General features: G+C 41.5%; 1 protein-coding gene across 1 annotated transcript in view; it reads right to left on the minus strand.

Moving 5' to 3' along the window:
- Nucleotides 1–23030, minus strand: part of ABCC4 (ATP binding cassette subfamily C member 4) — a 192892-nt gene that overhangs the window by 56013 nt on the left and 113849 nt on the right. Inside the window, exons 22-26 of the mRNA XM_026656707.2 lie at nucleotides 6378–6528; nucleotides 5591–5710; nucleotides 3788–3898; nucleotides 2289–2389; nucleotides 1190–1381 (exon numbers count right to left, since the gene is read on the minus strand). Coding sequence (XP_026512492.1) covers nucleotides 1190–1381; nucleotides 2289–2389; nucleotides 3788–3898; nucleotides 5591–5710; nucleotides 6378–6528 — 675 coding nt within the window. The remainder of the gene's footprint in view (nucleotides 1–1189; nucleotides 1382–2288; nucleotides 2390–3787; nucleotides 3899–5590; nucleotides 5711–6377; nucleotides 6529–23030) is intronic.

Here is a 23030-nt window from a genome sequence, read left to right on the forward strand (position 1 = left end):
AGCACCTAAAGGTCCGAGCCCTACTGGGATAGGCACTTTACAAACATATAACAAAGAGAAAATCCCTGCCCTGAAGAGCATACAATCTAAGTGGTGTTTGTTCTTGGAGTTTATGCAATAGGCAATCACAAAGTCCCTAGTTTCCCAAGTTCTTAAGTAGGTTATTTACTCGTAACCACGCATATTACCAAACATTACTGCATGACTTATAGTAAGTAAACATGCTTTATCCTTTAGTAAATATGAGTAATATAATTACTTTTTTTTTTTTTTTTTTTTTAAATACAGGCCTCATTTTCTAAGGATAGTATATTTCAGGGGTGGCCAAACTTACTGACCCTCTGAGCTGCACATGACAATCTTCAGAAGTTTGAGAGCCGGGGCGGCCTGCTGGAGCTCAGGGCTTCAGCCTGGCAGGTAGGGGGGTCTTGGGGCTTCAGCCTGGCAGGGAGGGGGGTCTTGGGGCTTCAGCCCTGCGGGAAGTGCCTGCCAGGGCTCGGGGCCCCCTTCCTGCTGGCAGAAGCCACAGGGGAGGCAGGGGGGGGGGGGGGGCACGTGGGGTCGCGTGCGGTTCCCCCCCCCCCCCCCCGATTTTTGCTAGGGTTATCTGGCCTCCACTAGGTCAGTTCCTGGAGCTGGCAAGCTGGAACTTGCAGCCATTCGGAGAGGCAGTGGCAAGCAGCTGGGAGCAGCAGGGAGAGCCGCTGCTTTTGCTGCTGCCTCTTCCTGCAGAGCTAAAGCAGCAGCTCCCCCCCGAAGCTCCCAGCTGCTTGCTGTGCCTCTTCATGCAGAGCTAACATGGGGGAGCTGCAGGAAGGGGCCACTGAGGGTAATTGGGGGGCATACCTGGGGGTGTGACTCAAACTGTTTAAACCTTTAAATTGTGCCCCCCACTCTCAGCAGGCACCAGTCGTCTCTGGCAGAAGCCCCTATCCCCACCACCACACTGCAGGGCAGACGCCCTGAGCTTTCCGCCCCAGTCTGATAGGCAGAGAATGGAGAGGTATAGGGGACTCCACAAGCCACATTTTAACTATAAAAGAGATGCATGCATGCAGCTCACAAGCCACAGTTTGGCCACCCTGGTATATTTTATAGCACTGTATAGAGTTGAAAAAAAAAAAAGACCATAAGGTATTACCTCCTTAACGAAAATTGTGTATATTTGAAGTAAGCATGCAATGCATACCTTTTCTTTTGATTTAATTAGAACAGACAAGTGCCTCAACACCAAGGGTCCATCTAAGTTGTAAGTGAAGTTAACATTTTCAAAGGCTATCACTCCTTGGCTTGGCCATTCAGCTGGTGGACGTTTGTTCGACTCCCAAGGAGCTTCCTTTTCAAGTTCTGTGTATTCCATTACTCTTTCTACTGAGATCATCTAGAAAAAAGTCACACAAGCAATAAACTCAAACTCTTTTATATTTGGGGTAACATTCTGATTATATAAAAAGCTACAAAATGACACCAGAAATTTTCTTTCAATCATATGGGGGGCTGGGGGGGGGGGGGGAGGACGAATCATGGTACTGTCCTATTTTTATTAAATAGAAATGCAAGTCTTACCTCCTAATATAGGTCCCGATCCAGCATAACATTTAAGCATGTACTTAATTTTAAAGCATGTTAATTGAGTCAATGTAAGCATTAATTTGAGGACAATGGGATTACTCACATGCTTAAGTACTTTGCAGGACTGGAGCCTTATTTTCTACATGATAGGTTGTCTTTCTCCTGGGCATCTATGGGAGTAGTACTAGAGATCAGACTTACATCTGAGCTACAGGAAGACCCAGCCTATTAGTAATATCATTGATAAGTTTATCATTTTTGTGTGTACTGAGCCACCACTATCTCTGGGGTTTCACCAATGAGCTTGTCCCTTGCAGCTCTGGCTAAGGTTATTATGTGCTTGGAATGAATATCTATAATTCATCAGCAGAGCCAAATCAGTATACTGGTTACTACAGTATTGGCTGGATAGCTAGCAGAATTTTTTTTCATATCCATGGACATACAAATATCAAAGAGGCAGCAAGATTTATTGATAACTAAGATTTTACGGGATTCTAAATGGAAAAGACTAACTAACGGAACTACCCCCTCCCCAAATTTGAGACACTTGGGCTGCCTCTCTCTTCCTGCAAATATGGGAGGCAGTTCAGTTTTGGCATGGGGTACAGGGTCTTTAAAATTCCATTAATGCAAAGATAACACTTCAAATGTATTTCATGTCACTTAACAGCAAAGAGATGTGAAAAATATGAAGTTGAGCAAATTAATATTACCAGATTTTCAACTTCAGCACTTTGCCTAACTCCCCACTGGAACATTCCCATGAGCGTGATTGCATAGGACAATGCCAAGCCAACCTGTCCTGCATCCAGAGCTGTAGGGCGAGGAGGAGAAAAATCACATCTATATAATTACACAAAACTCTACTTGTCTTTCAAACTAATATGCCATTGAAGTGGTAGAGCCAGATTGGCTCTCAGTCACACCAGTTTAAATAGTAGCTCTGTGGAAAAGGTCTATCTTGTCACATTACTTTTGTAAGCTTTCTAAAACTATATTCGTGTTTGAAAATAAGGTCCTGGTTCTCCACTGCCAGGCACCTTGTCTTTAACAACAACAACAACAACAACAAAGCCCAGAATCAACTAATCTCTTAAGCACAAGTTTAGGGTCATCGCTATTCAGTTAAGCAATTGAGAATCTTTCAATTAATTTCAAAGGGAGTTGGATCAGGCTCCTAAACCTGTGCACGGTGAGCATACAACGCTACTAAAACACATTGCTAGCATTTACACAAACTATGTACTGGTATAAATGGGTGCAAAGCACTGTAAGAGCAGACAAGAAGTTTTTGAAGGGCAAACTTCTGCTCACCCTACTCACATGGACAGACTCATTACACTCAAAGAGTCAGCTCTTGTGAATAAACTAAACAGGATTTGGTCCTAATATGGGACCCAATTCTCCTCTCACTATAGCCATTTTACATCAGCATAACTCCACTGACTTCACAAAAGCTACTCCTTATACCGATTGGAGAGACAAATCAAGCCCAGTGTTTTGATTTGTCTTCAAGTCTAGTAACTTGAAACCTAGCTGGAAATCTTCTCTATAATGCAATGTATATAGGTCTATATATATTATCTTAAAGGAAAAATAAAGGAAACAAAGAACAGCAAATTTAGCACCCAAATTTCATGTCCAAGATAATTACTTCCTTTGTATTTTAGAAGACTATCTAGTTTTAGAACATCTACCATAATTACATTTTGGGATGATCATATAAAACAACAGCATGAGAATGACAATGAATATAAAGCTTCTTATAATAAAATCTCCCTTTCTGGGATTGGCCTCTCCCTGAACCCAAGACATTTGAGCTGCATCCCTGAATGTTCAGCCTGCTCTGTTTGGCTGAGTCTGCCGCGACAAGAAGGGAAACAAATGTTGTTGTCCCAAAGACAGCTTTAAAAGCTAGTATTTCAACAGTAAAGGCAAGATTGTAGAATTGCAAGCTTTCCTGCAACACTCGGGGGAGATAATTTGGAGGAAGGATGTTAGGTTCATGGCCAAGCCCTTGAGCCCAGAGAAGTCTGAACTGTCTCCAGTACTTACAGGAATGTCTTGGACTGAGGGACAGACCAGGAACTAGAAAGAAACATTTTACTTAATTGCAATCCTTAAACAATTACAGAAAGTAAACTCTGAAAAAGAATAAGGTATTGCTATAAATTGTAATTATAGCATTAACATTCCTAGCATCTGTACTTACTGTTTGCGAGAAGCAGGGAACCAAAGGCAACCACTATAACAAAGATGGCACAGATGGCATCCAGCCGCACAGCAAACCATCGGGAGGTAGTCAAAAACAGAAACCAAGCCTCTAAAAAGTTTTTTAAAAGTCATAATAAGAACAATAAGTTATTGGGAAGAAATAAGCTCTATATTGACTCCCATAAGACATAAAATCAGCATGGACTAATTCTATAAGCTGCAAAAATATTCTCTTGGAGAGAGTTTGCATGTGTTGACGATGATGATGCCCTATTTTCCTAGCTAGTGCTGGCCAGCTTTCAGGTTTTCACACTGTTTAACACAGCTGAGACTAGTATATCAAACAAGAGTCGAAACAGAAATAAAAGATGCTAGCGCCTGATTCACAGCCCACTGAAGCCAACAAAAAGAGTCTAATTGACTTCAATGGACTTTGGATCAGATGCCTAGTACGCTACGTAAAACACCATTGCAATTTTCTTTCATATAACATTTAGATAAAGTATATCCCAATATGCTTCACTGAATTGAGTATTACTGGACAGTGGAGGTTACTTGATATAATCACAGAAGAAAGCAGCATAGTCTGTATAATGAAAATTAAAGTATTCAAATTTAGGGCCAATAACAGAAGTCAAATAGGCATAAGGTAGAATTCTGTATCGCTTTGTAATCTGGGCCTGTTCATATAAAATGTATTTTCATATAGCCAAATTCAAAGTTACATGTCTTGGAAAAAGGAATGCAGGCCATACCTACAGACTGGGGGCCTGTGTTCCGGAAAACAGTGACTCTGAAAAGGATTTAGGTGTCATAGTGGTCAAGCAATTTAACATGAGCTTTCAGTGCGATGCTGTGGCACAAAGGGCTATGCGCTCCTTGGATGTATAAGCAGGGCAGTAGTAAGTAGAAATAGGGAGGCAATTTTACTTCTGTGTATAAGGCATTGGCGAGACTGATACTGAATACTATGTAAAGTTCAGGTGTCCACATTTTCAAAATATATTAAAAAACTGGAGGTGCAGAAAAAAGTCACAAATTATTTGGAGTTTTGGAGAAAATGCCTTGCAGCAAGAGACTCTCAGCTCCCCACATTCCCCCTCTTAGGTCGTGGCAGCGCTCCTGTTGAGATACGCACCACCAACCCAAGGAGAGTAGTGTGGACATGCACCACGGCAGTAATTACTGCAGTGGCTGTATATAGGGTAATTTAATTTTTTAGTGTAGACACATCCTTAGTGTTCCACCTGAATAATATTAAATATTGCTAAGTATAACTTGTTTTGCCTTAAAATATTATGCAACATGGGAACTTGGTGGAAAATGATACTTTAAATATACTTATTGGGTATAAACCTCTACCCCGATATAACGCGACCTGATATAACACGAATTCGGATATAACACGGTAAAGCAGTGCTCTGGGGTCGTGGGGCTGCGCACTCTGGTGGATCAAAGCAAGTTCCATATAACGCGGTTTCACCGCAGTAAGAGTTTTTGGCTCCCAAGGACAGCGTTATATCGGCGTAGAGGTGTACTTTAAAATGTTTATCTTAAATATTGTTATGATGCCTGCTTGGATCTCTCAAACTATTCTAGAGTCCAAAGTGTATTCTACAAATCCAGACAGAAAGAAGAAACAACTATGAAATCTACTAATGGGGAGATTTTGCCCTAAAGAGAGATGTATTAAAATCAGCATGAGTTGTGCATGTATGCTGCTCACGTGTATCTGAGGGGAGAAAATATTTTCCTCTGAAAGAGCTACATACTTAGCTGTCCATGTCTATTCATGACAAACCTGAGTGAAGATCTTGGTGAGCATCAAATAATTCTTGGAATCTTTGCTCTGCTTTGAAAGCACGAATCGTCCAAAGTCCCTGGAGAGATGTTGACAAGTGGGAGAACACTGGACTTCGAGCTGTAAAGTAAAAAAGACTAATTTATTGTAGCTGAAGGGCAGTGTTGGTAATTTTTTGCACTATGTTAATCTTTAATCCTACTTCTCTGTTTACTGACACAAGCCAGTGAATCGCATCTTTTAGGATAAACCTACTTTCCTGTTACTCAATTACACCCACTTGGATGGCAAAATGGATTAATCTAATTGACACAAAAAAAGTTTTCAACACTTGTTATCATCCATGGCTTCTTCCTTTGTTTCTTTTACTAATCAGATAATGCACCCAACTTTTTTTTTTAAATTCATGATGCTCAAGACTCAGACTCCGCTATTTAATACTATAGTCAATTTGAAATACAGAGATAATCATGAAGGTCACACTGGGTCAAAACCTACATTATTATGTGCAATTAGCCCAATAAGGCCAAGATCCAGCAAATCACTTAAATATGTCCATAACTTTAAATATATGAGTAGTCCATTTAATTTCAAAGACATTAATTGTGGGCTTAAGCCTGGGGTTAAGCAAGTGTTGAAGGATTTTGCTGGTTTGAGACCCAAGACAACAAGCAAATAATCTGCAAAACTAGAGCAAAAATTCCCGATTAATTAATTGATTGCAGAATTTTAGCATCTCATATAATTGTTGCTCAGACTTAAAATCAGCTCTATCCAAGCAACATACTTGTGGACTCCAGACGTTTAATATCTCTCGCTGTGTCTAAGAAATACCGTCGAAGAAAAATGAAAAGAATACAAAGTGGAACTAAAGGGATGAGTATCCAAGGAATCACTGCCACAGCCACAGCTACCACGCCAAAAATCTGTAGGAGAGTCTGCAACAACATAGGCAAGACAAAACATTACTTCCTTACCCAGAAGGATTCCACTTAAAACAAGCTCAAAAACTATTTCACATCATTAAAAGGTTAAATATTCAGACAAAGACGACAGTCCAATTGAAAGGATAAACAACAACTTTCGTATAATAGCTAGATCACAATTATTTTCACATTACATTTATAAGATTTAATGTTTTTAATATTTCAGATTAATTGTAAAATTTACTCTATTTTCTGCATGATTTGTTCTGCCAGAGTCTAATGGGAGCTGCTACAACCAACTTGACCCAACATGAAACGCTTGCTTTCATGGCGTTGATCCATTTCCTGTGATCCTGCAAATAACTAACAGTGTACCTGATTTACAAAATGGACAAGTTCAAGATAGGTAATAGTTAATTGCTCTGCAGCCATTCAGAGAACCATATAGATGTATCTGCTAGCTCAGGTGAAAGGTTGAATTGAGCTTTGACAGAAACTCAGGTGTTGTTCTTTGAACCACCTTACCCAGCATAAACTGAAGATCCGACTGCCTGACAGTATGTTAAAATTTGAACTTTCTATGCCTATGTAATTAATCTGATAATAGGAAAAGTAACTTCTACAGTGAAGAACAACATGAAACACTGCCAAGAGAGGTTTCCAAAGAGACCAGTGTACCAGGTTAAGAATCCAGCAAGAAACAGGAGACTGAACAGCTGGGCTAAACCTGAAGCTTACCTATAGAAATCTGGAGATACTAGAGTGAGAAGGTTAATTGTCTAGGGTGTGGAAATCCTCAGGGCAGTTAGTGCTCCCATATGTACCCAATGGTAGGTAACATAAGCCTTTATGACATTGCAGATAGCTGAAATTCCAGGTTTATGTTAAATTCCTGCACAGTGTTAATTATTACTTCTTGGAAGTTACACTGTTAGAAAACTGTTCTCCATACTCCGTACTAGCTCCTAGATGTGTAATCCCTTTGGGTTTATCAACTTTTGTGTGTAACTAAATTCCAGCTGAATTCTACTGCTGCTTGATCTCCAGATGTCAATGGAAATGTGGGACTCCCTTTGGCCTTGAGAAAGCAAGACTTGTTGGCAGGAAAGCGTCAATCCTTATATTTTTAAAGGTATTTGGAAAAGTTTAATGAAATATCAGATACGGATGACCTAATGGATAAACTGAATTACCTGGATTTTCATAATATTTTCCATTAAGTTGCCTATGAAGCAGGAAGCATTCCCATCTTACTTCTAATAAAGTTCACACATATTGAATAAAGTCAAACTTGCCCCCTCATGGTGGCTGTGTTATTTTTGAGTTACCAATAGAGTCAATCAGCACAAACCTCAGTGGAACCTCTCCCCTTATGCCTATATCTTCTTAGGGTTTCTTACAGGACCTTCCTGTCTGAACATTAATTTCCCCTATACTCATGTAAGGGTCCTACACACACATTTCTGTTGTATCTTGGTGGCACAATGAATCAACAGAATTTACTTATCAGCTTTATGCAAGATTCTAATTCCTCTTAACAGGATGGATCAACAAAAGAACCCTGCATCCCTATGCAAGATCATGCACTTTGCCACCCTGTTACAGTGCCTCATAAAAGACTAGTAAGAAAAATAACTATAGGGTAAGAGATAAAGTCGTGCTGTGAATTATACACAGGTTCAACAATAGGAAACAGTTATTGTAACCCACTATTCATCAGAGTTAAAATAAGTTAATAGGGGAATTCTCCAGGGGTCAGTTTTGAGGCCAGTGTTGATGTATTTATTAATTACATGGAAGAGGCAGTGCAGAGAAAGTTGATACAGTTCACCAATGAAGTTATGTTGTTTCACTTACTAAACATGTATGGTGGATTGAGAGTACTCTGGGTAGCTTTATACCCTGGGAGACAAGGCAGGGTGACGACAGGATACATTTTACTTGGATAAATAAACGTACAGTAATACTAGGAAAAAAAAGAATCTAAACTTCTGCTACCAGCACTGCTCTCACCCCTTCGCCAAGTGAGTGAGGAGAGCACTCAGGGGAACAGTGTGATCAGCAAAGCAGCTCTTTAAACTCCTGTGAGACTATTTCATTTTCACTGTGGCTCATGGGCAAGTGGGAGGACCCATAAAAAGACTCCAGCTCCTCTAAACCCCCCTTCCAGATCACTGAAAATGAAAATATGAATTTCTCCAGTGTACCATTCCCTCCAGAGTCAGCTGTCCCTATCCTAGCCAGCTCTAAGGGCACTTCCTTGCCTACCTTTGCCCTCAACTGGAACCACAATGACTAAAAGAAATCCTGTACCCCTGACTGCAAGCTGCCCCGGGGCCAAGTACTGGGAGACGTGGGTCTGTCCCAGGAGCAGGCATGGAGGGCAGAGCACAGCAGGCAGGGAGGGTCGGGTTGGTCAGTCACCCCCCGCAAGAGAGTTGTACGGGAGTGTGTGTCACCTCTCCCCATGTGTGTCACTCCTCCCTGTGTGAACCCTAAAGCCTTAAAGATAAGAAGGTAAATAAAAATAATCCAACTACGCAGTATTTCTTTTTAACGGGTTTGTATGTTTTTGAATGTTTGTAGTGCATAGTTCTGATTGACTGCCATTGAACTTGCTTGAATACGAGTAATTTTACCAGGTGTCCCGTATTCAGCATAGGGAAATATGGTCACCCGAGAAGGTTCTAACTTCAATCATGCACAAGGAATCCAACTCCAGAGTGGGGATCTATTACAGTATTCTTGCCTTTGAGAAGTACAGATAATATCTGAATGGGTAATAAAAGAAACTACCTTAACAACACTGCAGATAAACTATAAACCTTTTAGAGTGTATTTTTGACAAACTGAGGACATATATATATATACACACACACACACACACACACACACACACTCTCACTTTCCACAGTTGATGGCAGATAACAAAACTGGAACCAAAAACCCAGCCCTCTACCTCTTGAGCTATGGAAAACTCTTTTAGCTATGAGTAAGTTATAGGCTGTTACAGTTATGAAAGCAGACATAAGGAAACAGTTACTAAGCCAGTGTATTACTTATTGGTAGCCTAACATTTGTTATCAGCAATGAGGACCTAAAATAATCCATTTAACAGGACACAAATGACTTGCAAATAAAGAAAGGTCTACTTGTTTAAAGGACTGTGCTGTATTTCAAAGCCCACTAAAAAATAAAGAGTTGGGGAACAGAGGATGGAAGTGAACACAGTGGTTTAGAATATTAGCTGTCCACAATAATGCAGGAATAGCTGTTGTCTAGAAAGTGAAAGTTCTCCCCCCCCCCTAATTTTCTCCTATTTTCAGAACTAGAGAAAATAATCCAAATGAACTAAGTAAAAAGTGCTATTAAATTAATACCAAAAGACAGCCATGCTTCCCAAAGCAAGAAATGTATAACTTAGATAATTTTTTCACATCTTAGCTCATAGAGCTGAGAAGCAAGAAGTCCCTGAAAAGTGCCCTCCTCTTTCAATGTACTAGATGACCCAAGCTGCAACCATTATTTTAGGGCCAACTTAACAAAAACCTATTTCCATAGCCTTGGACAAACTGCACAAAGATGCTGCTATATTGCTGATGTTGTTAAAATGTGGAAAGAATGTCAAGAAACATTGAAGAAAGAAATACCCAACAACAAAGTTAAATTGCAGGCAGTAAAGAAGCAGATGGATCAGGCACTTAACTCCACCTCATTTTCTTGCCAATATTCCCAACCCAAAGTACCGGGGTAGGGTAGATGATGTCTAACTGCTGAAGGAGATGATGCCACTATGACATGAGCATCTAATAATCACCCATTAATTATGCTAACCACAATGACTTTCAGGTTTGGAGGTGAACCATTCAAGCAGTACATGTTTGCTGATGATCTTTTAAAGAAAGTGACTAGCTAAGCACCTGGAACCAGAGCCTGTTGAAGAGCTACAACTGCTTTTGACAACACTAGCCTCTTCTGCAGGCACAGAAAGAGTATTTTCTTCATCTGGACTAATACACTCAAAGTTGAGAAGTCAATTAGGAGTTGAAAAAGCAGGAAAACTTGTCTTGTCTCCTCCAGTCTATGAATAAAAACAAGGAGGGAGGGGATGAGATCCCCTAGTTTTAAAAGTTTGAAGGACAGTCTAAGTAATATAATAGACTGTCTCATTTTCAAGAGATTTGGGCCAGGTCTACATTATAAACTTACATTGGTATAACTACATCGCTCCGGGGTGTGAAAAATCCACACCCCTGAATGACACAATTATACCGACCTAACCCCCGGTGTAGACATCTCTCTATCAATGAGAGAATTTCTCCCATCGACATAGGCACCGTCTCTGATGGTGGTGGATTAACTATGCCGATGGGAGAAGCTCTGCTGTTGGCATAGTAGCGTCTTCACTGAAGCACTACAGTGGCACCGCTGCAGTGTTTTAAGTGTAGACCCACCCTTAGGCAAGTAGAAACTTAAGCTCCAGTCATTTTCACTTGTACATATTTGAAAAATTTACCAAGTTGGGCTGAAATAATAGTTTTGTTTATTGACTACAGTTAATCCCTCTGTTTAAGATATCATTTAGTTGTAAATGTGAAACATTTTGATAATTGAAATTTAGGTATCTAAAATATTTAAAGCATTAAAAAAATGGTATATGCTGCTTTGTGTTCAATTCTAGTTCTCACCCTAATGCAGCTTGACACAAATCATGAGAAAAAAAATCTTAATTATCTAGCAAATAAGCAATATATCATTAACCATTTTCTAACATAATAAAAAGATACAATTAATAATAATCTGAAAATATAAACTATATTAAATGTTAAATATTAAATAAATGTATATAGTTATAGTGGACCCTCGTAGGTAGCAAATCTAGTATAAAGGCTCTATTTAGTTGTAAATCAACATGTTTTAATGGTTATATCAACCAATAAGAATGTAGTTAGAAAATAACTAAAGTACTAAAGGAAAACTTGATTAGAATTGATGATTTATAGCAAGGATTTCCACTTGGTGATTTAAATCAGCGATTTAAATTGCCTTTCTTTAAATCAATCCATAGATGATGTACTGTTTGTGGAGTCATCAATGCAACTCCTTAATCTGTTGGAGGATTCACTGATCAGCAACTATATCAATTTCAGATTTTGTGAAAAGCAGGATAAAAGTTCTTAAGCACGGCATGATATGCACACATAACCCTAGCAGCACATTTCTATGAGATATATAATTTTTTGTTACAGATAATTTCTTGTCCTCATGTTTGTTTTCAGAATAAATATGCATAACGATCCAACACCCACACTAGTAAACATGGCTTAGTAATTCAAATTATGCTCAGTTTTTTTCCACAAATCAAAAGTAAAATCTACAGTCTTTTTGCCAAACAGTGAAATCCTACTTTGTTTGTAAGCACATAAGTCATATCTATAGTATATCAATAGTTTAAGGCAATCTAGAAGATTTGTACTTATCGCCATTTGGAACAGGATTGTTACACTCCATGACTGACAGTAGAATTAAAAGATTTCTAGCTGCTGTGAAGTGTTAGAAATGTTAATGACCTTGATATGTCTTTTTTTCCAATAATCAGGCTGTGCTACAAATGTGGAGGGTTATAAAAATGCTTTACAAATCATGTAAATAAATAATCAAAGGTTCCAACTCTGTGCCAAAAGCAAATTAAGTATTTCAACAAAGATAGATCAAAAATACAAACTGTAGAAAATATATTTGCTTAGCCTTTTGAATACCTCTTTGTGGCCTTTCCATAGTAAAATATACCAAACCCCACTTCTAATAGACTTGAAGAGTCTAGGATCAACAGGATCTCTTGAAAGACATTTAGGAATTCTGGGTGAACTCAACTCCTCATTTGGCCTCTGGGTGGCCGAATTCTCAGCTGGTGTAAAGGCTGGTACACTTCAATGCAGCTAAGCTGATTTGCACCAGCTAAAGATCTGTCCCAAAGTAAGTTGGGAAGGAAAATAGGGATATGAATGCCAAAGGTAAGGGCTGACCTAAATCTTCATCCAAAACTAGAACTGAACCTTTGTTTGGTAGTTTTGTCGAGGAAAAAATGTCATTTAACTGTAAAGTAGTTTTGTGCACCTCAGCACCTTTTGGTTTCATCCAGAGGCACCAAAATACTTTGAGAAAAGCTGTCCTTGCTATATTCCCACTGTTTGCAACCAGTCTAAACCATGAATTACTAGAAATCTTGCCAAAAGACTGCATCACACAAGACTTCTAGGACTCTAGACCAAGAGAATTACAGAGAAAAGAGTTCATATATCACTAAATGAAAGTTAGTTTTATTTTTCAAGGAACTGAGAGGTACTATATTCAAAATGCTGCTTTTCCCCAATTCATTAAGAAAAATCAGAGAAATAACTTAGGTACATTATGTTGCTGAAAGCTGAGAAGTACACAAAGAAAAAGACAAGAAAGTGAAAAGAAAATGAAGAAGAAAAGAGTTAGGGAAGAGAAACAGAGTCATCAAGGGCAAAAGATAAATGCAAAATAATTAAGAGGAATGTTTGTATACTGTCTTCTTCCACATATGAATAAAGAATTTATTTTATTCAAAAATAGAATGGATATGAAACAAGAACAAAATCCAGAAAATACTGAAATAGTTATGTGCATTATTTGATATTTTATATTAAATTTCTGTTTCGCTATAGTAATAAAGCTTATTGCATATATGAGAGAGAGAGAGAGAGAGAGAGAGAGAGAGAGAATGAAACTTTACCTGTCACTAATAATGCTGAAAATAGTTATAGAGTATAAATAAAAACTGGAAACTGGAGACTACTCTGACCTCTGCATGGCTCTGGCCTAAATCTGGATGACCAGCCTACCCAGATATTTGATTGAAGTGCAAGAAATAATTTTTAAAATCATTAAAGAAAAATGGATGACAGTTACAGTGTAAAGACACAGCAATGGCTTTAGCATATATTGGCATATATGCTGGTTATCATCAAGATTACTCCATCTGGCTCCTGAGATTTAATAGTTGGGGCATTCAAAAGAGAAATGAGAGACCAAATAAAGGGCTACATTATTTATCTAACACACCATGTTAACCTCCCACCTACAGCATTTTTGGTCTTCAAGGCAGAAATACTCCCCTCCTTTTTTTCACATCAGTGTAAACAGTATATTTTTATTCTGAGTTAATCACAACCATGAAAATGCAAAACCAACCAACCAAACAAAAATCAAGGGACTTCAGAAAAAGTTATAGAATCACCTCTTTTTTTAAATGAACATTTCCACCTCACCATATCTAAATGCCTGTGCCATCTTCTAGTAGCCCTGGTAAAAATCACCTTCTTATTTTCGCCCATCCCCCTGTCCCAATAAGTCTTAATTAGCCTTATGTTAAATACTAACTGATCCATTGTGGCATGGATGCTGGAAAAGAGAAATTGGAACAAGTAGATGCAAGCAGAAAAAGGTTCAGAGAGTCCCCCATGATTAACTGTCACCATGCTGCTATTTACTGTTCTCTTTTAGCTAAACTTCCTATAATGGCAAAATCACAGAATCTGTGCACCTAATATCATTAAAAAAATCAGAACGTAATAACACACACAAAAGACACATGTTTGTACCACCTGCTTCACCAAAGAGAACAGACAGACATTTAACAAAGATCCCAGTCCTTGGGTATTTTTTTATATCCTCATTATTTTGATGTTTTAAAATATCATGAAAATTGAACCAAGTTACATAATCTTTTAGCAGAGAAAGAACTTTTAATTATCCAATGTACACATATCTTAAAATTATCTTACACATACAAAACCTGACTAAGTTGGGGGGAAAAAAACAAACTATAGGGATCACAAAATGACAAAGTCATTGTAAAGCTAAAAGATGCTGGAATTCCTTCTACACACTTTCCCTGACATTGCCAAACAATAAAATGCAAGGGTCAGTGGTATTGAAACAAGTAAAGGCAGTTCCACTCTTTTGCACCTATGAAAGCAAGTGACCCTAGCTTATTATTCCAGTCTTAGGCACTTTTTGTTCTTAATATCCAGATGCAGCAGCTATTTTTTTAAAGGAATGACTGTGGACACCTTCTTCACATTTTCCTTTTCTTCAGTATTTTCACTTCATAAAGCTGCAGTCAATGTGTTTTGTGTGTGGTGAGAAGGGAATGACACATTCAGCGGTGGTCTTAGCCAAAGCCTACATTGGTGGCTCAAGTAGTCTCAAGATTAGGTCTTTGTATGTGATGAAAGGATATGAAAAGTCAGTTATTTAAGCTCAGTCAAGCTGTTGATTTTGGGAGGAAAAAGGTTTTGCAATTCAGTTTTCCTCAATAAATCACTGCCCTTTACCAAGGGCAGCTGCTGATAGTTCACATGTTCACAATGTTCCACAGAAACAAAACAAATCTTGAGTTTTTTAAAATCCAGCACAGGATAAAATCGAAATGAGTTGGAAATACTGCTTTTAAATTATCTTCTTTAAACATGCTAGAAACTAAACCAGCAATTCATTTATCTAGGTATGAATAATGAAATCATAGAGGATTTACATTTTGTTATCAAAAAGACAATAAACTAAGACATCTATATTATGCTGACTTTAAATACCAACTAGTGGCTATTGTAGAAGAAAGGGAACATAAAAAGAGAAAGGGCATGAAATGGTGAAGCTATTGGAAATGGAAGAATCCATAGAGACCTTTATGAAGATGAGCATACTGGCCAACATTTTCAAGTGGTTACTAATTTTGCGAGCCCTTTAAGGTGCCACCAGACTCCTTGTTGTTAATGAGATATGGACTCTCAGCATCTCTGTAAATAAGCCCCTAAAGTGTCAAGTTGAGCATGCAGAAATCGAGACCACAGTGGCCACTTTTGAAAATATGGGCTATTGTATATAAAATGTTATTTAATATAATGTTATACTTACATTTTCTATTAAACTAAGAGTACTATAATATTCCACCACTGGATTCTTTCTCCAATTAAAAAAAGCCAATATATGAATTTATTATGTTAAGTTGTATACAGATGTAATATTTTAACCACAGTGTATTTAAATGATAAGCCCCAGTCTGTCGATGAGCTCCACATGGCTGGAACCTTGTGCCCCTGCCGTGCTAGAGATAGAGTCAGGAAATTTTGGCTAGGATAATAAGTGAGCTTAGAAGGGATTTTCAAAAGAGCCTAAAAGAACTGAATGCCCAAGTCCTATTCACTTTTAACAGAAGTTGGGCACTGAACATCCTTAAGCCCATTTATTTATTTATTTATTTAAATCTGATCAGTTTTATCATTCACTAAAGGAAGGATATTTGTGACTATTATTTATATTCTGGTAGCACCTTTAGACCCCATTCAGGATGAAAGTTCCATTGTGCCAGATACAGTACAACATATAAGCAGGTATAGAGTAAAATATTCTGAAGCATCTAAGGAGATGTCTTTCGTGCAAAAAAAGGTGTTCGCTAACTCAGAAAAAAATAGTACTGAAGACATCACAACCCAGCTTTTAATCAAGTTAGCACTCAAGTGCAACCCCAGGCTCCCCTACAGGCTTTACCCTTGAGCTTCAAACTCAAGATAATAGTTTTCATATCCACACTGCTATTTTTAACCTGTTAGCTAACTTGAGTTAAGAACTAACCCTTTACTGTATTTACAGTGTAGATGTACCCTAAGTAATTTTAGGTGTCTAAATCCCATTGAAAGTCAATGAGAATCAGTCACCTAAGTCATCAATGCACTTTTGAACATTTTATCCATGGTTCCTGCCTTGAAGAGCTTACAACTTAGTTCAGGGGTAGGCAACCTATGGCACGCGTGCCAAAGGCGGCACGTGAGCTGATTTTCAGTGGCACTCACACTGCCCAGGTCCTGGCCACCGGTCCGGGGGGCTCTGCATTTTAATTTAATTTTAAATGAAGCTTCTTAAACATTTTAAAAACCTTATTTACTTTACATACAACAATAGGTTAGTTATATATTATAGACTTATAGAAAGAGACCTTCTAAAAACGTTAACATGTATTACTGGCACGCAAAACCTTAAATCAATCAGAGTGAATAAATGAAGACTTACAGAGAGTCTTACTAACAGTCTTAAAGGTGCCACAGGACTCTCTGTTGCTTTTTACAGATCCAGACTAACACGGCTACCCCTCTGATAAATAAAGACTTGGCACACCACTTCTGAAAGGTTGCCGACCCCGACTTAGTTGAAAAAAAGATGTCCCAAATGAATGTAACCAACAGCAGGAAAGGAAGGGGAAGGAAGAATGAGAGTAAGTGTTATAAGGTAACAGACTAACAAAGTATATGGGCTTACATCAACCAAACACTGTTACCTTCATTTTGCTTTTCAAGTTATTTCCACTCATGTACTAGTTTAACTCACTAACTTTCTAAAAATCAGCTTGGACTATAATAAACATAGCAGTAAATCTCATAGACTTGAAGGCCAGAAGGGACCAGGATGATCATCTAGTCTGACCTCCTGCACTCCTGTAATAGACCCATAACCTCTGGCTGAGTTACTGACATCCTCACATCATGATTTAAAGACTTCAAGTTACAGAGATGCCACCATTTACACTAGTTTCAACCTACAAGTGACTCATGCCCCATAATGCAGAGGATGGTGAAAACTCCCCAGGGTCTCTGCCAATCTGACCCAGGGAAAAATTCCTTCCTGAACCCAAATATGGCAATCAGTTAGATCCTGAAATGTAAATGATCAGTTATGAATTTAATAAATATGGCACATATTTTCAAAGAGATGAGCTGGCATGGAAACTTACTCCCACACAGAGTCCATCAGAGGCATAAGGGCCCACACCAGTGCACCTATTTCTGGATACGGGCCTTGAACACTAGCAGCCTGATCCAGAGCCTACTGAAGTTAATGAAAAGATTCTTATTTACTTTTATGAGTTTTGAATCAGGCTGTAAAGATGAGGTTACTCACCCTGTGCAGTAACTGACGTTCTTCGAGATGAGTGTCCCTGTGGGTGCTCCACTCCAGGTGTTGGTACGTACCTGCGCCTTCGCTCGGACATTTTTCGTAGCAGTACTCGTACTGGCCACGCATGCGCAGAGGCTGCCTCCCGCTGTGAGTCTAGGATAATAGTACGCATGCGTGGCCAATCTCCTCAGTTCCTTCTCTAGAACGGAGGCTACCCCAACTCCGAAGTAGAGGGGAGGAGGGTGGGTAGTGGAGCACCCACAGGGACACTCATCTCGAAGAACGTCAGTTACTGCACAGGGTGAGTAACCTCCTCTTCTTCTTCAAGAGATGTCCCTGTGGGTGCTCCACTCCAGGTGACTTAAAAGCCGTATATCTTAAGGAGGTAGGGACTTCGGATCTGATAGGAACGCCGTTGATAGTACAGCCCTGCCCAAACGTATATCAGATAGAGGGCCTCGAGTAAGGGCATAGTGTTTAACAAATGTGTGCTCAGAGGACCAGCTGGCTGCTTTACAGATATCAGCCAGGGGAACTTTGCGTAAGACTGCTACAGAGGCAGCCATAGATCTAGTGGAGTGTGTTCTGATGCCGTCTGGAGGTGTAGCTTTCTTTATCTGATAGCACAACCAGATGCACTGGAAAATCCAGTTCGAAAGTCTCTGGGTAGAAATAGGCGTACCTTTGGAATGCTCCGTGATGGAGACAAAAAGTCTGGAAGAATTTCTAAAAGGTTTGGTTCTATCCAAATAGAAGGACAAGGCCCTACGTACGTCTAGTGTATGCATTGAGGCTTCGAATGAGTTCGCATGTGGCTTCGGGAAAAAGGTTGGTAAGTGTATCGGCTCATTAATGTGGAATGATGAGTGTACCTTAGGAAGAAAATTGGAGTGTAACCTGAGGGTAACCTTGTCTTTGAAAAATAGCGTATATGGTGGGTCTGCCATAAGAGCTGCTATTTCTCCTGCCCGCCTGGCGGAGGTAATTGCCACTAAAAATGCTGTTTTCATCGAAAGGTGTAAAAGGGAGCACGTGGCTAGGGGTTCAAATGGTTGCTGAGTTAGGCAAGATAGAACTAGATGAAGGTCCCACGGAGTGGTGGGTGGTTTTATGTCTGAGTATAGGGTTTGTAGTCCCTTAAGGAAGCGCTTGGTGATCGGATGAGCAAATACAGAAGTATCATCGATTTTGTCATGAAAAGTTGTAATAGCAGCTAAATGGACCCTGATGGAACTGGAAGAAAGGCCGGATTGCTTAAGGTCCAATAGGTATTCAAGTATGAGCGGAAGAGATGCTGACGTGGGACTAAGTTGTTTAGTTGAACACCAGTGTGTGAATCGTTTCCACTTACATAGATAGGTGGAGCGAGTAGATTGTGTTCTACTATGTAGGAGCACTCTTTGAACTTGTTCAGAGCAATCTAGTTCGTTTTGGGAGAACCATGGAGGAACCATGCTTTGAGGTGGAGCATGGGTAGGTTGGGGTGGAGAAAACGGCCGTGTTGTTGTGATAGGAGGTTCGGAATGAGAGGCAAGGGGATTGGTGGTCGAATCGACATTTTGGTGAGAAACGGAAACCAGGGCTGTCTGGGCCATGATGGGGCAATTAGGATCACCTTGGCCCCATCTGTTCATATTTTTATCAGGACCCTGTTCAGAACCGGTATCGGGGGAAACGCATAGAGTAAGTTTTGGTTCCATGGGATCATGAATGCGTCTCCCAAGGAATGTTTGCCTAGCCCTGCTCTGGAGCAAAAATTGGGACATTTCTTGTTTTTTGCCGTTGCAAATAGGTCTATTTCTGGGTAGCCCCAAATGCGGAATATGTTGTGAATGGTGTGCTCGTTTAATTCCCATTCATGATCCCACGGGAAACGTCTGCTTAGTTCGTCCGCTGTGGTATTCATCACTCCGGGAAGATAGGCCGCTGATACCCGGATGTTGTTCGCAATGCACCAGTTCCAGAGCTTCAGAGCCTCTGTGCACAGAGAGTGGGATCGAGCTCCCCCTTGCCTGTTCACGTAGAACATGCATGCAATATTGTCTGTCATTATGCGTACGTGTTGGTTCTTGATCAGTGGCAGGAACTGACGGCATGCATTGCGAATGGCTCGAAGTTCTAGGACGTTTATATGGAGAGAGGACTCGGTTGAAGACCAAAGCCCCTGGGCTGTGTGGTGAGACATGTGTGCACCCCATCCTGTCAGAGATGCATCGGTCGTCAGTATGAGGGATGGAGCCTGCTGAAGAAAGGGGACTCCAGAGCAGAGGTTGGAGTGAATTGTCCACCACTGTAGAGAATCTTTGACTCGGATAGATATGGAGAGAGTCTTGTTTAAAGGGTGCACATTCGGTCTGTACACCGTGGCCAACCACGCTTGGAAGCACCTCATGTGTAGACATGCATTTTGGACGACGGAGGTGCACGAGGCCATGTGACCTAGTATTTGTAGGCAGTCCCGGACAGTCACCTGGGGACTGTTGCAAATCATTGTGGCCAGTTGACTTATAGAATTGAAGCGGGCTGGTGGGAGAGATGCCAACCCCGTCCGGGAGTCTAGGTATGCCCCGATGAACTCCAGATGTTGGGTGGGGTATAATGTGGATTTGTTTTTGTTTACTTGCAGGCCTAAAGATAGGAAACAATCGATGGTAAGTCGTATGGATCGGAGAGCTTCGTCGAACGTTGAAGCTTTGAGGAGGCAATCGTCTAGGTAAGGAAATATTACGACCCCTTGTTTTCTGAGGTAGGCTGTAACTACGGCTAGGATCTTGGAAAAAACACGGGGGGCTGTGGACAGTCCGAAGGGGAGAACCCGGTATTGGAAATGTGTGGAGCCGAGAGTAAAGCGTAGGAATCGTCTGTGGGACGGGTGTATAGTCACATGAAAATAGGCGTCCTGTAGGTCGAGGGCTGAAAACCAGTCGCCCTGCTCCAGCGCTGGGATTATAGTGGTGAGAGTGACCATCTTGAACTTTTGCTTTTTGACAAATTTGTTGAGCCGCCTGAGGTCGAGGATTGGTCGCCATCCCCCATTTTTCTTCTCTGTTAAGAAATAATGGGAATAAAACCCCTTCCCTCTGTGTCGTTCTGGCACAGTTTCTACTGCTCCCAGTTGAAGGAGATGCTGCACTTCTTGGAAGAGTAGTTGCTCGTGAGATGGGTCCCTGAAGAGGGACGGGGAGGGTGGATGGGTGGGAGGGAGGGAGAGGAAGGGGATGGCGTATCCAATTGTAACTACCTCTATGACCCATTTGTCGGATGTAATTTTTTGCCATTGATGAGAGAATGGTCGTAGGCGGTGTCCAAAGATAGGTGTGCCGGCTGAAGTGGGAACTCTGTTTTCTAAACCCTCGACCAATGCTTCAAATCTGCCTATTAGTTGGAGGGGGTTGCAGCGCCCCTGTAGAGTTAGGACGACGACGTTGGAATCTTGGTCTTTGGCGTTGTTGCGGCTGCTGTTGTTCCTGCGGTCTATAGGAATGTTGTGTAAATGCGGGGTAGCGTGGACGTTGATAAGGTTGGTACCTAAATTGTCGTCTTCTGGTCGCAGGTGGCTGGAGGCCTAGGGACCGGAGGGTTGCTCTTGCATCCTTCATCGAATGAAGCATGTCGTTTGTGGTGGAGGCAAAAAGTTTTTCCCCGTCGAAGGGAAGATCTTCAATGGTGCTCTGGACCTCTCGAAGGAAGAAGGAGGAAGAGAGCCATGAACCGCATCGCATGACCACTGCTGTGGCGGTCGACCTTGCTGCAGTGTTAGCTACATCGAGGGCCGCTTGGAGAGCGGTGCGTGATATGGTTTGTCCCTCGGAAACCAGAGCTGTGAATTGTTGTTTCTTCTGCTCTGGGATGTGATCAATAAAATCCATGAACTTACTATAGTTTTTGTGGTCATATTTTGCAAGGACTGCGGTATAATTAGCTATGTGAAAATGTAGCGTCGAGGATGCATATACTTTACGGCCGAAGAGGTCCAGGCTTTTACTGTCTTTGTTGGCTGGGGTGGAGCGGGCGTACTGTTGTTTGGCCCTCTGGTTCGCTGCGTCCACTACCAATGAGTTTGGCGCCGGATGGGTAAAAAGGAATTCAGAGCCCTTTGAAGGGATGAAGTACTTCCTGTCCGCTTGTTTACAGGTAGGTAGGCTTGTGGCTGGATTCTGCCAGATGGATTTAGCGGGTTCTAAAAGGGCTACGTTGATTGGCAATGCCACTCTAGAGGAAGAAGAGGGCTGCAGGATGTCTGTTAGCTCATGCTGTTGTTCAATGACTTCCTCCAAGTTAATTTTTAAGTCACCGGCAGCTCTTTTAAAGAGGTCTTGGAATTTTGCATAGTCATCCGACGGTGTTGGAGGAAGGGGAAGTAAGGCTTCCTCAGGCGTTACGTCGGGCTCTGCTGGAATAGGAGCAGGACTCAGTTGCTCCTGGGAGTGTGACGGTGCTGCCTGGTATCTTATGTCACCGGCAGATCCGTCACGTGGCGGTGCTAAACCGGCGTTGCGCCTGGTCGAAGTGCCGTAGCGCATGCGTTCTCGGGGGCACGATACCCATGGTGCCCAACATTGCCATGGTGGTGGGTAGGGCATAGGTGGTGCCATCCAAGGGTTCACTCCCCATGGGGCAGGATCCTGATAACAGGCTGAGGTGATTTGTTTGTAACCCCTGTTGATTGGGGTGTGGGAGTCTTGATCAGGAGAAAAAAACTGCCTGTGGATCAGTTTCCTCCTCACTGGAGGAAGGTTGTTCTGATCCTGAGTCATGCATTGGAGAAAAACAGGCAGTCATCAGGGGAGACTGCAGAATAGGTGACACCGATAGATCTGCTGTCTGAGTAAATTGAAGAGGTGAGGCTCCTGCATGAGGTGAAAACTGTGGAGGAGGAAGTTGCCCTGAGGGAACATTCCTCTGAGCAGGGGTTTTGCCTTTGATCTCCCTGTCAGTCTGTGCCGCGGTTGCCGGTGCCGTGGTAGGTGCCGGGGGGGCAACATCAGCCAGGGCGGGAAATGTCGGCACCGCGTCCATCTCGGTGCCGAACGGTGCCATAAACGAGGCAGGCAACTGAAAGCCTGAAGCCTCGGCACCGGAGCCTCGCGCCGCCGCCGCAACCTGAGGCGGCTTTCGTGCGGTGCCTGAGGAGCCCGGCTCTTCAAAAGTGCTGAGGCGAGGAAACACAGGCAGGGAAACTGTTGACCTGCCTGAGGCACTTTTGTGCCTCACCAACTTCCTTGTTGGAGAGGGCTGCCCCTTCTTTGAAGTTTTCTTCAGGTTTTTTGAAGCAGGGGGGCTGTGTCGGGCAGTAGAGCAGGAGTCGACGCCTGGGTCTGAAACTGACCCGATAGACTTCTGCAGGAGGAGCAGTTTCAGTTTGAGCTCCCTGTCCTTTCGTGCCCTGGAACTGAGTTTGGTACAGTGGGCACATTTTTGGGGAATGTGTGTTTCCCCCAGGCATTTTATACAAAGAGAATGGCCATCAGAGAGCGGGATAGCATCCTTGCACGTAGAGCAGCGCTTAAAGCCTGTGGAGCCAGGCATGGTAGAAG

This window comes from Terrapene carolina, unplaced genomic scaffold (genome assembly GCF_002925995.2).
Source record: "Terrapene carolina triunguis isolate 2854851 unplaced genomic scaffold, T_m_triunguis-2.0 Scaffold21, whole genome shotgun sequence".
NCBI lineage: Eukaryota > Metazoa > Chordata > Testudines > Emydidae > Terrapene > Terrapene triunguis.